General features: G+C 44.7%; 1 protein-coding gene and 1 long non-coding RNA gene across 2 annotated transcripts in view; both read left to right on the forward strand.

Annotated features, from left to right (window-relative positions):
* Nucleotides 1–6,621, forward strand: part of ptchd1 (patched domain containing 1) — a 92,421-nt gene extending 85,800 nt beyond the window's left edge. Inside the window, exons 12-13 of the mRNA XM_045221436.1 lie at nt 4,376–4,712; nt 5,818–6,621. Coding sequence (XP_045077371.1) covers nt 4,376–4,712; nt 5,818–6,418 — 938 coding nt within the window. The 3' untranslated portion in view covers nt 6,419–6,621. The remainder of the gene's footprint in view (nt 1–4,375; nt 4,713–5,817) is intronic.
* A 2,252-nt stretch (nt 6,622–8,873) lies between these two features.
* Nucleotides 8,874–16,523, forward strand: LOC121569955. Its single transcript, XR_006661187.1, has 2 exons — nt 8,874–9,345; nt 15,704–16,523. It is a non-coding gene; the product is annotated as an uncharacterized LOC121569955 (long non-coding RNA).
* The last annotated feature ends 866 nt before the right edge of the window (nt 16,524–17,389 follow it).

Consider the following 17,389-nt stretch of genomic DNA (forward strand, 5'->3'; position numbering starts at 1 on the left):
ATTAGCTGTTCAGCAGTCTAATGGCTTGGGGGTAGAAGCTGCTAATAGTCTGGGTAGCCATGATTAGCTGTTCAGCAGTCTAATGGCTTGGGGGTAGAAGCTGCTAATAGTCTGGGTAGCCATGATTAGCTGTTCAGCAGTCTAATGGCTTGGGGGTAGAAGCTGCTAATAGTCTGGGTAGCCATGATTAGCTGTTCAGCAGTCTAATGGCTTGGGGGTAGAAGCTGCTAATAGTCTGGGTAGCCATGATTAGCTGTTCAGCAGTCTAATGGCTTGGGGGTAGAAGCTGCTAATAGTCTGGGTAGCCATGATTAGCTGTTCAGCAGTCTAATGGCTTGGGGGTAGAAGCTGCTAATAGTCTGGGTAGCCATGATTAGCTGTTCAGCAGTCTAATGGCTTGGGGGTAGAAGCTGCTAATAGTCTGGGTAGCCATGATTAGCTGTTCAGCAGTCTAATGGCTTGGGGGTAGAAGCTGCTAATAGTCTGGGTAGCCATGATTAGCTGTTCAGCAGTCTAATGGCTTGGGGGTAGAAGCTGCTAATAGTCTGGGTAGCCATGATTAGCTGTTCAGCAGTCTAATGGCTTGGGGGTAGAAGCTGCTAATAGTCTGGGTAGCCATGATTAGCTGTTCAGCAGTCTAATGGCTTGGGGGTAGAAGCTGCTAATAGTCTGGGTAGCCATGATTAGCTGTTCAGCAGTCTAATGGCTTGGGGGTAGAAGCTGCTAATAGTCTGGGTAGCCATGATTAGCTGTTCAGCAGTCTAATGGCTTGGGGGTAGAAGCTGCTAATAGTCTGGGTAGCCATGATTAGCTGTTCAGCAGTCTAATGGCTTGGGGGTAGAAGCTGCTAATAGTCTGGGTAGCCATGATTAGCTGTTCAGCAGTCTAATGGCTTGGGGGTAGAAGCTGCTAATAGTCTGGGTAGCCATGATTAGCTGTTCAGCAGTCTAATGGCTTGGGGGTAGAAGCTGCTAATAGTCTGGGTAGCCATGATTAGCTGTTCAGCAGTCTAATGGCTTGGGGGTAGAAGCTGCTAATAGTCTGGGTAGCCATGATTAGCTGTTCAGCAGTCTAATGGCTTGGGGGTAGAAGCTGCTAATAGTCTGGGTAGCCATGATTAGCTGTTCAGCAGTCTAATGGCTTGGGGGTAGAAGCTGCTAATAGTCTGGGTAGCCATGATTAGCTGTTCAGCAGTCTAATGGCTTGGGGGTAGAAGCTGCTAATAGTCTGGGTAGCCATGATTAGCTGTTCAGCAGTCTAATGGCTTGGGGGTAGAAGCTGCTAATAGTCTGGGTAGCCATGATTAGCTGTTCAGCAGTCTAATGGCTTGGGGGTAGAAGCTGCTAATAGTCTGGGTAGCCATGATTAGCTGTTCAGCAGTCTAATGGCTTGGGGGTAGAAGCTGCTAATAGTCTGGGTAGCCATGATTAGCTGTTCAGCAGTCTAATGGCTTGGGGGTAGAAGCTGCTAATAGTCTGGGTAGCCATGATTAGCTGTTCAGCAGTCTAATGGCTTGGGGGTAGAAGCTGCTAATAGTCTGGGTAGCCATGATTAGCTGTTCAGCAGTCTAATGGCTTGGGGGTAGAAGCTGCTAATAGTCTGGGTAGCCATGATTAGCTGTTCAGCAGTCTAATGGCTTGGGAGTAGAAGCTGCTAATAGTCTGGGTAGCCATGATTAGCTGTTCAGCAGTCTAATGGCTTGGGGGTAGAAGCTGCTAATAGTCTGGGTAGCCATGATTAGCTGTTCAGCAGTCTAATGGCTTGGGGGTAGAAGCTGCTAATAGTCTGGGTAGCCATGATTAGCTGTTCAGCAGTCTAATGGCTTGGGGGTAGAAGCTGCTAATAGTCTGGGTAGCCATGATTAGCTGTTCAGCAGTCTAATGGCTTGGGGGTAGAAGCTGCTAATAGTCTGGGTAGCCATGATTAGCTGTTCAGCAGTCTAATGGCTTGGGGGTAGAAGCTGCTAATAGTCTGGGTAGCCATGATTAGCTGTTCAGCAGTCTAATGGCTTGGGGGTAGAAGCTGCTAATAGTCTGGGTAGCCATGATTAGCTGTTCAGCAGTCTAATGGCTTGGGGGTAGAAGCTGCTAATAGTCTGGGTAGCCATGATTAGCTGTTCAGCAGTCTAATGGCTTGGGGGTAGAAGCTGCTAATAGTCTGGGTAGCCATGATTAGCTGTTCAGCAGTCTAATGGCTTGGGGGTAGAAGCTGCTAATAGTCTGGGTAGCCATGATTAGCTGTTCAGCAGTCTAATGGCTTGGGGGTAGAAGCTGCTAATAGTCTGGGTAGCCATGATTAGCTGTTCAGCAGTCTAATGGCTTGGGGGTAGAAGCTGCTAATAGTCTGGGTAGCCATGATTAGCTGTTCAGCAGTCTAATGGCTTGGGGGTAGAAGCTGCTAATAGTCTGGGTAGCCATGATTAGCTGTTCAGCAGTCTAATGGCTTGGGGGTAGAAGCTGCTAATAGTCTGGGTAGCCATGATTAGCTGTTCAGCAGTCTAATGGCTTGGGAGTAGAAGCTGCTAATAGTCTGGGTAGCCATGATTAGCTGTTCAGCAGTCTAATGGCTTGGGGGTAGAAGCTGCTAATAGTCTGGGTAGCCATGATTAGCTGTTCAGCAGTCTAATGGCTTGGGGGTAGAAGCTGCTAATAGTCTGGGTAGCCATGATTAGCTGTTCAGCAGTCTAATGGCTTGGGGGTAGAAGCTGCTAATAGTCTGGGTAGCCATGATTAGCTGTTCAGCAGTCTAATGGCTTGGGGGTAGAAGCTGCTAATAGTCTGGGTAGCCATGATTAGCTGTTCAGCAGTCTAATGGCTTGGGGGTAGAAGCTGCTAATAGTCTGGGTAGCCATGATTAGCTGTTCAGCAGTCTAATGGCTTGGGGGTAGAAGCTGCTAATAGTCTGGGTAGCCATGATTAGCTGTTCAGCAGTCTAATGGCTTGGGGGTAGAAGCTGCTAATAGTCTGGGTAGCCATGATTAGCTGTTCAGCAGTCTAATGGCTTGGGGGTAGAAGCTGCTAATAGTCTGGGTAGCCATGATTAGCTGTTCAGCAGTCTAATGGCTTGGGGGTAGAAGCTGCTAATAGTCTGGGTAGCCATGATTAGCTGTTCAGCAGTCTTATGGCTTGGGGGTAGAAGCTGCTAATAGTCTGGGTAGCCATGATTAGCTGTTCAGCAGTCTAATGGCTTGGGGGTAGAAGCTGCTAATAGTCTGGGTAGCCATGATTAGCTGTTCAGCAGTCTTATGGCTTGGGGGTAGAAGCTGCTAATAGTCTGGGTAGCCATGATTAGCTGTTCAGCAGTCTTATGGCTTGGGGGTAGAAGCTGCTAATAGTCTGGGTAGCCATGATTAGCTGTTCAGCAGTCTAATGGCTTGGGGGTAGAAGCTGCTAATAGTCTGGGTAGCCATGATTAGCTGTTCAGCAGTCTTATGGCTTGGGGGTAGAAGCTGCTAATAGTCTGGGTAGCCATGATTAGCTGTTCAGCAGTCTAATGGCTTGGGGGTAGAAGCTGTTAATAGTCTGGGTAGCCATGATTAGCTGTTCAGCAGTCTTATGGCTTGGGGGTAGAAGCTGCTAATAGTCTGGGTAGCCATGATTAGCTGTTCAGCAGTCTTATGGCTTGGGGGTAGAAGCTGCTAATAGTCTGGGTAGCCATGATTAGCTGTTCAGCAGTCTTATGGCTTGGGGGTAGAAGCTGCTAATAGTCTGGGTAGCCATGATTAGCTGTTCAGCAGTCTAATGGCTTGGGGGTAGAAGCTGCTAATAGTCTGGGTAGCCATGATTAGCTGTTCAGCAGTCTTATGGCTTGGGGGTAGAAGCTGCTAATAGTCTGGGTAGCCATGATTAGCTGTTCAGCAGTCTAATGGCTTGGGGGTAGAAGCTGTTAATAGTCTGGGTAGCCATGATTAGCTGTTCAGCAGTCTTATGGCTTGGGGGTAGAAGCTGCTAATAGTCTGGGTAGCCATGATTAGCTGTTCAGCAGTCTTATGGCTTGGGGGTAGAAGCTGTTAAGGAGCTTTTTGGTTCCAGACTTGACGCTCCAGTACCACTTGCTGTGAAGTCGCAGAGAGAACAGTCTATGACTAGGGTGGCTGGAGTCTTCGACAATCTTTAGGGCCTTCCTCTGACACCGCCTGGTATAGAGGTCCTGGATGGCAGGAAGCTCAGCCCCAGTGATGTACTGGGCCGTACGCACTACCGTCTGTAGTGCCTTACAGTTGGATACCGAGCAGGTGCCATACCAAGCAGTGATACAACCAGTCAGGATGCTCTCGATGGTGCAGCTGTAGAACTTTTTGAGTATTGTATTTTATGAAATGTGTTGTATAAATATTACTATTGGTATATGAATATAATTGTTATTATTGTTAAAGGGTTCCAGCGAATCAGCTGGCTGGAGAGCTACCTGGATTTCCTGACAGAACGGAACCTCTCCACTACCAGCCAATCACGTGATAGCTTTACGCGGATGCTCCGCCTCTCCTTCCTTCGCCAGCCGCAATTCGCTCATTTCGCCGATGACATCATCTTCGCTGAGCGCAATGAAGGGGAGGAGCCAGAGATGGCCGCATCACGTGTCTTCCTGGTTGCCAAGACAACGGAGAACAAGAGGGAGGAGATGTCCGTCCTGTTAGACACGCTGAGGCGTCTGTCTCTGACATCACGGGTCCGATTTCTCATCTTCAACCCCTCCTTCGTCTACCTGGACAGGTGGGTCAGGTGTGTGTGTGTTTGTGTGCATGTGGGTGCGTTTGTGTGTGTGTGCGTGTGTATGTGTGTGTGAGTGCGTGTTTGTGTGTGTGTGTGTGTTTGTGTGTGCGGATGTGTGTGAGAGAGCCTCAACTGGTCGGCACACTAATCTTGCCTGCCTGTATTTCTGTCTCTCTCTCCTCCTCTTTCTCTCCCCCCCTCTACCTGTCTTTCTGTCTCTCTCTCCTCCTCTCCCCCCCTCTACCTGTCTTTCTGTCTCTCTCTCCTCCTCTTTCCCTCTCCCCCCTCTCTACCTGTCTTTCTGTCTCTCTCTCCTCCTCTCCCCCTCTCCCCCTCTCCCCCCTCTCTACCTGTCTCTCTCTCTCTCTCTCTCTCCTCTTTCCCTCTCCCCCTCTCTACCTGTCTTTCTGTCTCTCTCTCCTCCTCTTTCTCTCCCCCTCTCTACCTGTCTTTCTGTCTCTCTCTCCTCCTCTCCCCCCTCTCTACCTGTCTTTCTGTCTCTCTCTCTCCTCTTTCCCTCTCCCCCCTCTCTACCTGTCTTTCTGTCTCTCTCTCTCCTCTTTCCCTCTCTCCCCTCTCTACCTGTCTTTCTGTCTCTCTCTCCTCCTCTCCCCCCTCTCTACCTGTCTTTCTGTCTCTCTCTCTCCTCTTTCCCTCTCCCCCTCTTTACCTGTCTTTCTGTCTCTCTCTCTCTCTCTCTCTCCTCTTTCCCTCTCCCCCTCTTTACCTGTCTTTCTGTCTCTCTCTCTCTCTCTCTCTCCTCTTTCCCTCTCCCCCTCTCTACCTGTCTTTCTGTCTCTCTCTCTCTCCTCTTTCCCTCTCCCCCTCTTTACCTGTCTTTCTCTCTCTCTCTCTCTCCTCTTTCCCTCTCCCCCTCTTTACCTGTCTTTCTGTCTCTCTCTCCTCTTCTTTCCCTCTCCCCGTCTCTACCTGTCTTTCTGTCTCTCTCTGCTCCTCTTTCCCTCTCCCTCTTCTCTCTCTCTACCTCTTTTTCTCTTCATCTATCTTCCTTTCTTTCCATTTCTCTTCCTTTCACTCCTCCTCTCTCTGTTTCTCTCTTTCTCTTTCTCTCCTTCTCTCTCTGTTTCTCTCCTTCTCTCTCTAGGTATGCTGCAGCGGTGAGCTCTCCTCTGCGCCACTCCCTCATGGCGGTGTTGTTCCTGCTGGGTCTGTCCTCTCTAGCAGTGGTGGAGCCCCTAGTGGCCGTGTGGCTCAGTCTCACCCTCCTCTCTGTTCAGTTTGGTGTTCTGGGCTTCATGACTCTTTGGGGCGTGGAGCTGGACTGTGTGTCTGTGTTATGTCTGATCTCAGCGCTGGGTCACTCTGCAGACTGCTGTGGTCCTCTACTGGCCACATTCTCCTCTGGCCGGGGGGACAGCCGGACCGTGTGGGTCAGACTGGCGTTGGAGAGACATGGCGTCCCCTCTCTACAGACGTTGATCTGCTACACCGCAGCGCTGCTCCCTCTGGCCGCCGTCCGCTCCAACCTGACCCGCTCGCTGTTCCGTTGCCTAGTGCTGACGGCATTCTGTTCAGCGCTCCATGCCTTGGCCTTCCTTCCCACACTGCTCACCTTCCTGCCGCCCGCCAAGAAGACAGGAAGTAGACAGGGAGACAGAGGGGAAGGGGAGGGGCTTAGAGAGGAAGTGGAGTGTGTGGAGATGGTTGACAGCACCAGGGTGGTGGACCAGATCACCACCGTCTGACCAACAGGATGTGATGTCACAGGTTTTGATGGGGTCACTGAGGAGATGTTACCATGGCTACTGGCCTCTGTTGGCTGACGCCTCACAGGGCGTGGCCAATCAGAGCAAGGAATCAACAAGCTGCGTTTTCACATAGAGAGAGAGAAAGAGAGAGGGTGAGAAATTCAGATGATAGACAGATAGGGAGAGAGAAAGAAAGTCAGAGGGAGAGGTAAAGAGAGAGAGTAAGAAAGAGAGTGAGACAGAAAGAGTGAGACAGAGAGAGTGAGACAGAGAGAGAGTGAGACAGAGAGAGAGTGAGAGAGAGAGAGTGAGACAGAGAGAGAGTGAGACAGAGAGAGAGTGAGACAGAGAGAGAGTGAGACAGAGAGAGTGAGACAGAGAGAGTGAGACAGAGAGAGAGTGAGACAGAGAGAGAGTGAGACAGAGAGAGAGTGAGACAGAGAGAGAGTGAGACATAGAGAGAGTGGGTGGAGTAAGATAGAGAAAGAAAAGGAGAGAGGTGCTTTGTTTCCATGGTTACCCTCTTCTTGCCTCTTGTTGCAGTGTCATACAGTTATCAGAACACCCCCCATCTTCTGCAGTCTGGATCTACTGAACACTGGATCTACTGCAGTCTGGATCTACTGAACACTGGAACTACTGCAGTCTGGATCTACTGAACACTGGATCTACTGAACACTGGATCTACTGCAATCTGGAACTACTGCAGTCTGGATCTACTGAACACTGGATCTACTGAACGCTGGATCTACTGAAGGCTGGATCTACTAAACACTGGATTTACTGCAGTCTGGTTCTACTGAACACTGAATCTACTGCAGTCCGGATCTACTGTACTCTGGATCTACTGCAGTCTGGATCTACTGAACACTGGATCTACTGCAGTCTGGATCTACTGAAGGCTGGATCTACTGAACACTGGATCTACTGCAGTCTGGATCTACTGAACACTGAAGCTACTGCAGTCCGGATATACTGTACTCTGGATCTACTGCAGTTTGGATCTACTGAACACTGGATCTACTGAATACTGGATCTACTGCAGTCTTGATCTACTGCAAGCTGGATCTACTTCTGTCTGGATCTACTGAACACTGGATCTACTGCAGACTGAATCTACTGCAGTCTAGATCTACTGCAATCTGGATCTACTGCAGTCTGAATCTACTTGACACTGGATCTACTGAACACTGGATCCACTGAAGACTGAATCTACTGAACACTGGATCTACTGCAGTCTTGACCTACTGCAATCTGGATCTACTGTAGTCTTGATCTACTGCAAGCTGAATCTACTGATGTCTGGATCTACTGAACACTGGATCTACTGCAGACTGAAACTACTGCAGTCTGGATCTACTGCAGTCTGGATCTACTGCAGACTGGATCTACTGAACAGTGGACCTACTGCAGTCTGGAACTACTGCAATCTGGATCTACTGCAGAGTGGATCTACTGCAGACTGGATCTACTGCAGACTGGATCTACTGAACACTGGATCTAATATGGTCTCACAGAGACTTTGACATCAATAAGATTTCCTGTGTCAATGGAGGAAAGGTTTTAGTGATGTCAGAAACCCTTCATGAACTATTGTCCAATCAGAGACTTCTAACCCTGAATGAGAGGGATGTCAGTCAGTTGTCATAGTAACTATTGACCTGTGGAACACTGTGTATGTTACATTCACCTATGAATCATCTGTTTATCCCAAACTACACAGAATAGAGGACCAGTGATACCGTATAGAGCTCCACAGTGGAGGTGTCATAATACCCATAAAACCTAGTGGTCAAACAGGGAAATGGTTCAAATCGTTTTTCCACCATTCATTTTTGTCATAGGGGATTTGAGAAACTCTTAAAATAAGGGCTGTGTTTCATGTAGGCTTACCTTGGCGTGACGTTTTGATAACTATGTATATCTCTCCAGGACAAGGTGACTTATCAATATATTCGGCTCTTTTTACTCTCAGATTCTAAAAAATGCTAATTAGCATAAAAGTAGACATCATGCAAAACTACAAATCCCTGCAAGCTCCTACACGTCATCTCTAGCTGACACCTTTGCTAACAGGTATTGTGTCAATTCAAAACTTAAACAAGACAGTTCACGGAATTGTCCATTTAAAGAAATGTAGCCAATTTATTCATTACTACATTTAGCTAACATTAGATAGATAATCCAGAGATTCTTACCTTTGCCTCAATTCGGCAGTCTATTCCAGATCATCATGGCATTTGTAGTTCTTTATGATAGCCACATTAGCAACTAATTAGCATTTCATTTTGGGGTGGGTAAATAAAGGCGAATATATTGATAGAAGTCACCTTGTCCTAGAGAGATCGATTATCAAAAAGTCACGCCAGGGTAAGCCTACACGAAACACAGCCCTTGTTTTAAGTGTTTCTAAAATCCCCTATGGGAAAAATTAATGGTGGAAAAACGATAAGAACCATTTCCCTGTTTGACTTCTAGGTTTTATGGGTGTTATGACTTATACTGTGGTACTCTATATCAGGTAATAGAGGAGCAGTGATACCGTACTACAGGTAATAGAGGAGCAGTGATACCGTATTACAGGTAATAGAGGAGCAGTGATACCGTATCACAGGTAATAGAGGAGCAGTGATACCGTATTACAGGTAATAGAGGAGCAGTGATACCGTATTACAGGTTATAGAGGAGCAGTGATACCATATTACAGGTAATAGAGGAGCAGTGATACCGTATTACAGGTAATAGAGGAGCAGTGATACCGTATTACAGGTAATAGAGGAGCAGTGATACCATACTACAGGTAATAGAGGAGCAGTGATACCGTATTACAGGTAATAGAGGAGCAGTGATACCGTATTACAGGTAATAGAGGAGCAGTAATACATTATTACAGGTAATAGAGGAGCAGTGATACCATATTACAGGTAATAGAGGAGCAGTGATACCGAATTACAGGTAATAGAGGAGCAGTGATACCGAATTACAGGTAATAGAGGAGCAGTAATACAGTATTACAGGTAATAGAGGAGCAGTGATACAGTATTACAGGTAATAGAGGAGCAGTGATACCATACTACAGGTAATAGAGGAGCAGCGATACAGTATTACAGGTAATAGAGGAGCAGTGATACCGAATTACAGGTAATAGAGGAGCAGTAATACATTATTACAGGTAATAGAGGAGCAGTGATACCGTATTACAGGTAATAGAGGAGTAGTGATACCGTATTACAGGTAATAGGGGAGCAGTGATACCGTATTACAGGTAATAGAGGAGTAGTGATACCATACTACAGGTAATAGAGGAGCAGTGATACCATATTACAAAATGTAACAGAGGAGCAGTGATACCCTATTACAGATAATAGAGGAGCCTTGATACCGTATTACAGGTAATAGAGGAGCAGTGATACAGTATTACAGGTTATAGAGGAGCAAATAAAATTTTATTTGCCACATGCAACAGTGAAATGCTTACTTACAAGCCCTTAACAACAATGCAGTTTTAAGAAAATAAAAAAAAGTGTTAAGTAAAAAATAGATAAGTAAAAAATAAAAATAGCAAATAATTAAAGAGCAGCAGTAAAATAAAATAACAGTAGCGAGGCTATGTACAGGGGGTACCGGTACAAAGTCAATGTACGGGGGCACCGGTTAGTCGAGGTAATTGAGGTATATCGCGGTAATTTACATACCTCAATTACCTCAACTTACCTCAAGTACTGTACGGTATATACAGATGAAGTCGGAAGTTTACATACACCTTAGCCAAGTACCTGACATTTAATCCTAGTACAAATTCCCTGTCTTAGGTTAGTTAGGATCACCATTTTATTTTAAGAATGTGAAATGTCAGAATAATAGTAGAGAGAATTATTTATTTCAGCTTTTATTTATTTCATCACATTTCCAGTGGGTCAGAAGTTTACATACCACCCATACACAAAAATGTATGCACGCACGACTGTAAGTCGCTTTGGATAAAAGCGTCTGCTAAATGGCATATTATTATTATTATTATTATTATTATTACATACACTCAATTAGTATTTGGTAGCATTGCCTTTAAATTGTTTAACTTAGCCTTCCACAAGCTTCCGACAATAAGTTGGGTGAATTTTGGCCCATTCCACCTGACAGAGCTGGTGTAACTGAGTCAGGTTTGTAGGCCTCCTTGCTCGCACACGCTTTTTCATTTCTGCCCACAAATGTTCTATAGGATTGAGGTCAGGCCTTTGTGATGGCCACTCCAATACCTTGACTTTGTTGTCCTTAAGCCATTTTGCCACAACTTTGGAAGTTTGCTTGTGGTCATTGTCCCATTTATTTATTTTTATCTTTATTTTAACATGGAAAAACAGACTGAGACCTGGATCTCTTTTACGGCTGTGCCCTGTGTAAACATGTTGACATGTACAGTTTTAGACAAACAGAGAAGAACATTTCAAACATACAAAACAAAAACACAATTCAACAGATACAATCACAAACAACATCATATTGATCCTCCATAACATTTTTAAAATGGGCAAGGGACACCAGAGTGTCTAACTTAAGTTGGATCTGCAGTTTGTTCCATAAATAAGGTGCAAAGGAACTGAAGGCAGTCCTACCCAACTCTGTGGAGACCACAGGAGTCTCTAATGTAATCCACATCTGTGATCTGGTTTTAAAATTAGTAAATCTAGTGGAAATTAATGATGATATATATGGAGGTAGTTTTAAAAGAAGTGCTTTATAAATAAACAAGAGAGCATGTTGCTCTCGCCTCACAGATAGAGAGGCCCAACCCACATGTTGATATAGGATACAGTGATGAGTTTTGTAACTATCACCCGTGATAAACCTGAGTGCACAATGGTAAATAGCATCCAGTGGTTTTAATGTGTTTGCCGATGCATGCATATAGATAATATCACCATAATCTAAAACGGACATAAAAGTAGCCTGCACAATTTGTTTTCTATTTACGGAGGACAGACAAGCCCTGTTTCTGTAAAGGAACACTATCTTGAATTTGAGCTTTTTTCCCAATTCAGTAACATGTTTTTTAAAAGAAAGAGTTTAAGCTGTAAAAGAGACCCCTGTAGTATCCAACTGCATTAAAGCTTGGTCCGCTGTTGGAGCGATAGAGTATATCACTGGGTCATCTGCATATAAATGGAATTTACAATATCTGACATCATCACCAATGTTGTTTATATAAAGTGAGAACAATAGTGGGCCAATTATTGAACCCTGAGGGACCCCTTTAAGTAACTGTAAGGGGTCAGACTTGACCCCGTCGACCATGACGGCCTGAGTTCTATCTTTAAGATAGTCATAAAACCATCGACAGGCATCAGTGCCCAGTCCTATAGATGACAGCTTACTCAAAAGGATAGCATGGTCTACAGTGTCAAAAGCTTTTGACAAATCTACAAACAACGCAGCACAGTGCTTTCTATCATCTAAGGCATTTGCAATATCATTTACAACAAGCATAGTGGCCGATGTGGTACTGTGTTTAGATCTAAAACCAGATTGATTGGGGCTAAAAATACTGTTAACAGAAAGAAAAGATTTTAACTGTTTGTTGACTATAGATTCTAGGATCTTTGCCAGACAAGGGAGCCTAGAGATGGGTCGATAGTTATCCAAATCACTACCGTCACCTCCCTTATGTAATGGCAGAACAAAAGCTGCTTTCAATACCTTAGGGATATTTCCTGTGCTTAATGTTAGATAAAAAATGTGTGTCACTGAACCAGCAATGATAGGTGCAGCACACTTAAGTAAGTATGGGTCTAAATTGTCAGCGCCTAAGGATTTCTTAGTATCAATGGCACACAGGGCAGCTAGAACCTCTGCTTCAGTTATTTTCTGGAAACTAAAAACAGGGTTACCATTTTTCAGAGTAACGGTTGAAAAGCAAGACGAAAAATCAACTAACTGGCCAGTACCACAATGGCCACTTTTCTTTTCAAATAAAAAACCAGCAGAGATGAAATGCTTATTAAAAGCATCACAAATATAATTTTTTTCACTTAGAATACAGGAGTCTGAGATAATTTGCTTAGGAAGAGAAACAGCAGAATTCCCCCGTTTCAGTGAATTAACGGTTTTCCAGAATTTTGCAGGATCTCCTGCAGAATCTGTCATAGCATTAAGGAAGTTATTTGATTTTGCCTTTTTGACAGCTGCAGTACATTTATTTCTCAATTGCCTAAAAAAACAGCCAATCAGCTGGAGTACCTGTTTTCCTCGCCAAGGCCCAGAAAAAAGACAGAAAAAGACCTGACAATTCAGGAGAGAACCAAGAACTGGTTCGGTTTCTTACTCTGTGCTTCTGAAGCGGGGCGTGTTTATCAGACATAGAGGGAACAATAGAAGAGAAAAAAGCAAGGGCTAAAACCGGGTCCAGAAAGCAGCAAGTGGATAAAAGCTCAGAGTGATATAAGTCAAGGATAAAAGCTTGCTGTGAGAAATGTTTATAATTTCTCTTAGAGATTATACAGGGATCAGAGTGTTTCAGCCTGGTATCTCTAATACAAGCAATAGAGCAGTGGTCACTGATATCATTTGAAAACCCCCACTGGCTGTGTATTTATGGGGGGTATTTTTAGAATAATGTCTAGTAGAGTAGATTTGACTGGATTCTTAAAGTTGGTTGGTTTAGTTATCAGCTGAGTCAGATTTAGCTCAGTACAAATATCTTTTAATTTATCGGATACTGGTGAAAGCCAATCCAGGTTAAAATCTCCCAAAATCAGTAATTCAGAGAGTTTGCATAGTCAGACAGTATATCAGATAGTTTGCATAGAGTACAAGGAGGAGCTGGGGGGCGATATACCCCAGCTAGAGTTAAATTAGCATTATTACCAAGTACCACATTTAAAACTAGACATTCATATTGCTTTGGGACAGAGGTTGATATGGACACAGAAACATTTAAGCAGCATTTTACATAAATCGCGATACCACCACCTCTACCAACTCTATCAGCTCTATAAATATTGTACCCTATCAACTGAACATCTGAATCAGGCACAGAATCACACAGCCACGATTCAGATACAATCAGTACATCAACATTTGATTTTGAGACCAACATTTCAATAAAGTCCAACTTTTGGATCAGGCTTCTAGCATTCAAATGAATTATTCCAATGCCATTGCTACGGGAATTCATATCAGATGGAGTATCCAAGGTAGCACCTGAAGCTGCACTGAATGAGCAATAAACAATTTTTCGGGCTATTGACAGAGCTCCATTTTATGGGGACAAGATTACTACTAACAATACCTCTCTGCATGTAAGTAGTATTCGCAATACGGTGATTGGACAATAATCTAGGAATTGCAGAAAGGTTGTTAGCGGAAGTTTGTTCCATATTTGCAATTGAGGGACTAATTAATGAAACTAGGAGAGGAGCATTGAACATAGTCTGATAGGGGAGCGTACAATCCCAAAAGTCAACCCCCGAAAATACACAACGTCAGGTATCAAAGGCGCTACATGAGGCAAGAGTAAGAGACATGTTGGTGGAGAGGATGATGGAGCCATACCTGTTAAGATGACATGTTGGAGAGGATGCTGGAGCCATACCTGTTAAGATGACATGTTGGTGGAGAGGATGCTGGAGCCATACCTGTTAAGATGACATGTTGGTGGAGAGGATGCTGGAGCCATACCTGTTAAGATGACATGTTGGTGGAGAGGATGCTGGAGCCATACCTGTTAAGATGACATGTTGGTGGAGAGGATGCTGGAGCCATACCTGTTAAGATGGAAATTGTCCCGAAGAAATAGACCTTGAATCTCCTCCCCAATTGTAGCACATCCGAAACATTTGATGGATTCCGTTTCCTGGAGTGCTTTACTCCCCGGACAGCAATCCAGGCATCCTGAGGCGGAGCAGAAGGGGTGGAACAGACCGGGCCCTTCGGATTAGCTCCTAGCCTGGGCCATGGCTCATTTAAGGGAACCGAATGGAGTTTCTCCATTACAGGCTCCCCAGAAGTGGAGGTGCCGAGCCAGGGGCAGGTGACGTCATCGATTTTGGAGGTGGTTTGTGCAACCATGGAGTCCAGGAAATCCTCGTCCTCCTTGATCTGGCGCAAGACAGATACTCTCCCTTCCAGCTCAGCGACTCTCTGGCTCAGGTACTGGCAGGTGGTACATCCAGGGGTGAGCGAAGCCATGAGAGACATCCAACTTTCAGCTTGCTCCTCTCTGTAGGTCATCTCGTCGTTGTTGGTAACCAGGAATCTGGGACACAAACTTGTGGTCCCAGCCGTAAAGGCTGACCGCGTCGCGGAATCAGTAGCAATGCAAACTTTAGCTATGATTTAAAAACGATTTCATAAAAACAACAAACCGAGTGTAGGCAGTACACGGTTCTGTTGCGCGCTCTGATGACGTCTGTTGCGTGATGACGTGTTGGGTGCAATGACAAGGAAAAAAAGATTGAGACAGGAGAGAGGAAGGAACGGCGCTGGTGGAGATGCGACCAAGCTTTAACTTCCTGACTGATGTCTTGAGATGTTGCTTCAATATATCCACATAATTTTCCTTCTTCATGATGCCATCTATTTTGTGAGGTGCACCGGTCCCTCCTGCAGCAAAACACCCCCACAGCATGATGCTGCCATCCCCGTGCTTCACGTTGGGATGGTGTTCTTCGGCTTGCAAGCATCCCCCTTTTTCCTTCAAACATAACGAGGGTCATTATGGCCAAACAGTTCTATTTTTGTTTCATCAGACCAGAGGGCATTTCTCCAAAAAGTACGATCTTTGTCCCCATGTGCAGTTGCAAACCGTAGTCTGGCTTTTTTATGGCGGTTTTGGAGCAGTGGCTTCTTATTTGCTACAATTTCTTTTCTGAGGTCTTGGCTGATTTCTTTTGATTTTCCCATGATGTCAAGCAAAGAGGCACTGTGTTTGAAGGTAGGCCTTGAAATACATCCACAGGTACACCTCCAATTGACTCAAATTATGTCAATTAGCCTATAATAAGCTTCTAAAGCCATGACATAATTTTCTGGAATTTTCCAAGCTGTTTAAAGGCACAGTCAACTTAGTGTATGTAAACTTCTGACCCACTGGAATTGTGATACAGTGAATTGTAAGTGAAATAATCTGTCTGTACACAATTGTTGGAAAAATGACTTGTGTCATTCACAAAGTAGACTTGCAAAAACGATAGCTTGTTAACAAGAAATTTGTGGAGTGGTTGAAAAACGAGCTTTAATGACTCCAACCTAAGTGTATGTAAATCTCCGACTTCAACTGCATTACAGCTAACAGAGGAGCAGTGATACCATATTACAGCTAACAGAGGAGCAGTGATACCATATTACAGTTAACAGAGGAGCAGCGATACCATATTACAGCTAACAGAGGAGCAGTGATACCATATTACAGCTAACAGAGGAGCAGCGATACCATATTACAGCTAACAGAGGAGCAGCGATACCATATTACAGTTAACAGAGGAGCAGTGATACCATATTACAGCTAACAGAGGAGCAGTGATACCATATTACAGCTAACAGAGGAGCAGTGATACCATATTACAGTTAACAGAGGAGCAGTGATACCATATTACAGCTAACAGAGGAGCAGTGATACCATATTACAGCTAACAGAGGAGCAGTGATACCATATTACAGGTAATAGAGGAGCAGTGATACCATATTACAGCTAACAGAGGAGCAGCGATACCATATTACAGGTAATAGAGGAGCAGTGATACCATATTACAGGTAATAGAGGAGCAGTGATACCATATTACAGGTAATAGAGGAGCTGTGATTATGGGGTCAAAAATATTATAAATACTTTACAGACTTTAGAAATACACCAAAAACAGGAAAATCTACCCTCAGAAATCAGTCAGACTAATGAATAAAATGAAATGTGTTTGAATCCTAAATCGACCCTTAGCCCCTGTTTCACAGGCCTAGGTACTCCAGTATTCTAGTCTACTACTGTATATCACCCTATTCCCTACATAGTGCACTACTTTTGGCCTGAGCTCTGGATTAGAGACTTCCACAGGGATCAGTCTTGTGTTCTGTTGGTGTTTCTGTCAGCTAGAAGAATAAAGACACACATGTTTCTGGGTCTCCGTGTCTTTTAGTGTGACGGACACACACACACACACACACACACACACACACACACACACACACACACACACACACACACACACACACACACACACACACACACACACACACACACACACACACACACACACACACACACACACACACACACACACACACACACACACACTCTGTCTGTCTGTCTGTCTGTCTGTCTGTCTGTCTGTCTGTCTGTCTGTCTGTCTCTCTGTCTGTCTGTCTGTCTGTCTGTCTGTCTGTCTGTCTATCTATCTATCTATCTATCTATCTATCTATCTATCTATCTATCTATCTATCTATCTATCTATCTATGCCTATGTTTGTGTTGCTTCACAGTCCCCGCTGTTCCATAAGGTGTATTTTCATCTGTTTTTTTAAATCTGATTCTACTGCTTGCATCAGTTACTTGATGTGGAATAGAGTTCCATGTAGTCATGGCTCTATGTAGTACTGTGCGCCTCCCATAGTCTGTTCTGGACTTGGGGACTGTGAAGAGATCTCTGGTGGCATGTCTTGTGGGGTATGCGTGGGTGTCTGAGCTGTGTGCTAGTAGTTTAAACAGACAGCTCTGTGCTTTCAACATGTCAATACCTCTCACAAATACCAGTAGTGATGAAGTCAATCTCTCCTCTACTTTGAGCCAGGAGAGATTGACATGCATATTATTAATGTTAGCTCTCTGTGTACATCCAAGGGCCAGCCGTGCTGCCCTGTTCTGAGCCAATTGCAAATTTCCTAAGTCCCTCTTTGTTGCATCTGACCACACGACTGAACAGTAGTCCAGGTGCAACAAAACTAGGGCCTGTAGGACCTGCCTTGTTGATAGTGCTGTTAAGA

This window comes from Coregonus clupeaformis, chromosome 7 (genome assembly GCF_020615455.1).
Source record: "Coregonus clupeaformis isolate EN_2021a chromosome 7, ASM2061545v1, whole genome shotgun sequence".
Lineage (NCBI taxonomy): Eukaryota > Metazoa > Chordata > Actinopteri > Salmoniformes > Salmonidae > Coregonus > Coregonus clupeaformis.